We start from the raw sequence: 3791 nt of genomic DNA, 5'->3' as shown, positions 1-3791 counted from the left end.
TCATTGGTCAATTCTTTTCTATGCCCTTACCAGGAATCGAACCATGACCTCCGGGTTCATAGGTCGTCCCTCAACCACTGAGAAACTCCAACGTGGCTCAAAATGCTTTTATTGATTTGAGAGACAGGGAGAGAGACAGAGAGACACAGAGAGACAGAGAGAAAGGAGATGAAGAAGAAGTACAAGAACAAGATAAAAGAGAGAGAGAGAGAGAGAGAGTGAGATCAATGTGCCCTCGCACCCAGGGGGTGGCAGATAGAACAATAGAGCTTATTAAAAAGGTGAACAGAACTATACACATCCCACCGGCAGGCCAGGAGGCCTGGGGCTCCGGTTGACAAGAGCCAGGGACCCCATCACATGTCCAATGAGTCTTCCATCAGCTCAAGGATCATTTCCTCCACTCCATTCTCCTTGATGTGGTGCACGATGCGCCAGAACCGGCCCATGGAGTCCAGATACTGGATGCCAAGGTGGAGCTTCCACAATGAAGGCATGGAGATTGAGGTAAGCGGGCTGGTGGTGAGTGCGATATCCCCAATTGGGATGTTTTCCTGGCGCAACCGTACTTGCAGGTCACCTCCTGTCTTCGTGACGAGATGCAGCCATGTGCGATGGTACTCGTCCTCATACAATGCGGGCCCACGGATATCCAGGTACATGGGGTGCGAGGTGAGGTGCACTTTCCACGGGAGCTCGGCCATGACCCCTCCTTGTTCCAAGGAGCAACAGGCACAGCTACTGAGAACCTCTCGTTACTTTGGTCCTGGCATCGAAAGACAGGGGATGTGGTCTCCAAACACATTTTACCTTGGCTTTTTTCTTTACGGTTTTTATGGTTGTGTTTGTGGTTGCCTTTGGTTTATTTTGCGAATTTATATATCTCAACTTTTCTTTCTTTTGAGCTTTAGATCTCTCTCCTCTAAAAAACTGTACAAAACGTACTGGTAGTAAAATTTGACTCTGTGAAGGTAACACGGTCCTATAGAATATTTAGAACATTTTTTAAATGAGTTGTCACACAACCTTAGGTTAATTTCATGGGTACATCCCAATGATTAGACATTATATAATGGACTAAGAAATCATGCAATTAATCTCATACCCATCTGACACCATACAATGTTATTATAATATTACTAGAGGCTCAGTGCACAAAATTTATGCACTTGGCGGGTCCCTCATTCAGGTCTGCAGCCTCTGGTAGGCCGGGACCCCTTGAGGGATGTCCAACTGACAGCTTAGGCCCGCTTTAGTGCTGCTGTGGAGGCTCCCACGAACCCCTCTGCTCGGCAGCTGTGAGCCTGGCTTTTGGATGAGCGGTGCGTCCCCTGTGGGAGTGCACTGAACACCAGTGGAGAGCTCCTGACAAGAGCATCTGCCCTCGGTGGTCAGAGTATGTCATAGCAACAAGTGGTTCTGCCATTTGATCGATCTGCATATTAGACTTTTATTCTATAGGATTGCATTTACTCAATGCTCTACTTTACTGTGCTATGACTATTCTTTCGTTTTTTTTCATATAGTTTTACTGATTTCAGAGAGGAAGGGAGAGGGACAGAAAGAGAAAAAAAGATCAATGATGGCAGAGAATCATGGATTGGTTGCCGCCTGCACACCTCCTACCGGGGTTCAAGACTTTAAACGCGCATTTGCCCTGACAGGGAATCGAACTGTGATCTCCTGGTTCCTTGGTTGAAGCTAAACAATTAAGCCACGCTGGCCAGGGTCTTACCTTTATTTTCTTTTTTTCTTTTCTTAATTAAAACTTTGTTGTTGGATCATCTTTTCTTTTTGTCCTGACACCACCACCTTCTTTCTGATCATCTCAGAGGGAACTCTAAACCAGAGAACAACCCAACCCATGCAAAAAATTTGCAAATAACATGCTTTACCTTTAACAGCTGGCAGAAAAACGAAGCTAATGTCAGCGTCCAGGTGGGCTTTTAAGAGAGGTCTTTCTTCTCAGGTGCTTGTGAGAGAGGCAATACCAACATATTCAGGGACAGACAGATACCTGGGATAGCTGATCAGGCAAACAGGAAGCAACGAGACAGGTGAAACAGCAAGTAGGATTCCTGAGGTCTCATAACATCACTTATAGAATGATTTCTCCCTTCCCCAAACCTCAGCCATGCTGTTGGCAAGAGCTGTATGGTTTTGCTGCTAAACTCACTTCAGTCCAAAAAGCCCAAATTCCTTGCTCAGATCAGACTCCATCCCAAATCCTTCCTCCTCCTCCTCCCATCCATCATTTTCTTACCTGTTCTTCTTGCTCTGAAGGCAAAACACCGTTCTTCTCTCCTTTCCTCTGTGACCATTCTCTGCTTCCCCCTGTCACCTGCAGAAGAAAGAAAAAGGCCATGATACACCTGTTTTAGGGAGTCCATGTACCAGGAATGTGTCAAGAAAAACAAGGTTCCCCTGACTCGCACCCCAGAAACCAGTCCCGTGAGACAGGTGTTGGTGAGGAAGGAAATAGGTTTATTCACGTGCTGGCAACTGGAGAAGATGGGAGAAGCTAGTCTTAAAGCCTATCTGCACATCTCAGTGCAGGCAGAGGCTTTTATAAGGAGGGAGAGGCCAAACAGAGCAAAGAGGTCAGGGGGCGGGGCTTGAGAAGTTCTCTACGTGCCTGAAGCAAAGAGGTCAGGGGGCAGGCCTTGAGAAGTTCTCTTCCTGCTGACGGGCACATTCCAATCTGATAAGGATCTTGCAAGTGGTCAGGTGTCGGTCCAGTGTGGGTCATCCTGTACTTTGTCCTCCTGGTTCTAAAGTTGAAGGTCATCAAATCTCACAGAACTGGGAAGGTCAGAGTTCATATCTTGTAAAATTAGTTCCTAGGATTCTTATTCAAACATGCTGTTTACCTACAAGTTTCATTATTAGTCAGAGTCTGCATTTCAGGAACAATGTGGAAAGAATGGTGAGGTGAGTTGTAATTCCCATGAATTACATGAATTCATGTAATTACTGTGACCTGAATGCTGAGATGCTTCATTCTTCTTCAAGGCTTTTCCACCCTTTGAAAAACTTAAATAGGCCCTAGCCAGTTTGGCTCAGTGGATAGAGTGTTGGCCTTCTAACTGAAGGGTCCCAGGTTCGATTCCCGGTCAAGGGCACATGCCCAGGTTGTGGTCTTGATCCCCAGGGAGGGCCTTGCAGGAGGCACACGATCCATGATTCTCTCATCATGGATGTTTCTACCACTCTCCCTCTCCTTTCCTCTCTGAAAAAAAAAAATTAAATACAACTCCCAGCTCAATGACCTGGACTGAGGCCAACTCTTCCCCAGTTAGGAAGGAAAGATAAATGGGGTCCTAAGTGTATATCAGACATCTGTCTGTTGGCATTTAGGAGAAGCAAAAATAAAAAGAAACAGAAAAAAAGGGGAGGAAAAACATAATTCAAAGGTCACCCTCATATTGCCCTCGAAGGAATAGAGCCCAAAGGGTTCATGAGACAGAGTGTCTGCTGGGGTCCAGCCCCAGCAGGTCCAGGGGTCCCCAAAGGTGTGGACAGAGTTGGTGAAGAAGGAATGACATGGAGACAGTGTTCAGTTGATCAGTAGCCTCGTCAGGATCTCTAGCCAGGATCTCCAGCGAAGTTCTGGTTAGGTTCTCCAGCCAGGTTTTGTCTTGGATCTCCAGCCAGGTTCTGTCTCCATGTTCTCTTGCTAGGTTCTCCAGCCAGGTTCGGTGGCCAAGTTCTCTAGCCAGGTTCTCCCGCCATGTTCTGTCGAGGTTCTCCAGCCAAGTTCTGTAGCCAGGTTCTGTCCAGGATCTTTTGCC

The 3791-nt window shown here is 46.7% G+C and overlaps 1 protein-coding gene across 1 annotated transcript; it reads right to left on the bottom strand.

The window, feature by feature from the left end:
* Positions 1-356: 356 nt before the first annotated feature.
* LOC102239164 (protein p13 MTCP-1) lies at positions 357-704 on the bottom strand. The gene has a single exon (XM_005862862.1). The coding sequence runs from the start codon at positions 702-704 to the stop codon at positions 357-359; it is 348 nt and encodes a 115-aa protein (XP_005862924.1).
* Between the last annotated feature and the right edge of the window lie 3087 nt (positions 705-3791).

Source organism: Myotis brandtii, unplaced genomic scaffold (genome assembly GCF_000412655.1).
Source record: "Myotis brandtii unplaced genomic scaffold, ASM41265v1 scaffold1699, whole genome shotgun sequence".
Taxonomy (NCBI): Eukaryota; Metazoa; Chordata; class Mammalia; order Chiroptera; family Vespertilionidae; genus Myotis; species Myotis brandtii.
This window is presented reverse-complemented; position numbering and strand designations above follow the sequence as displayed.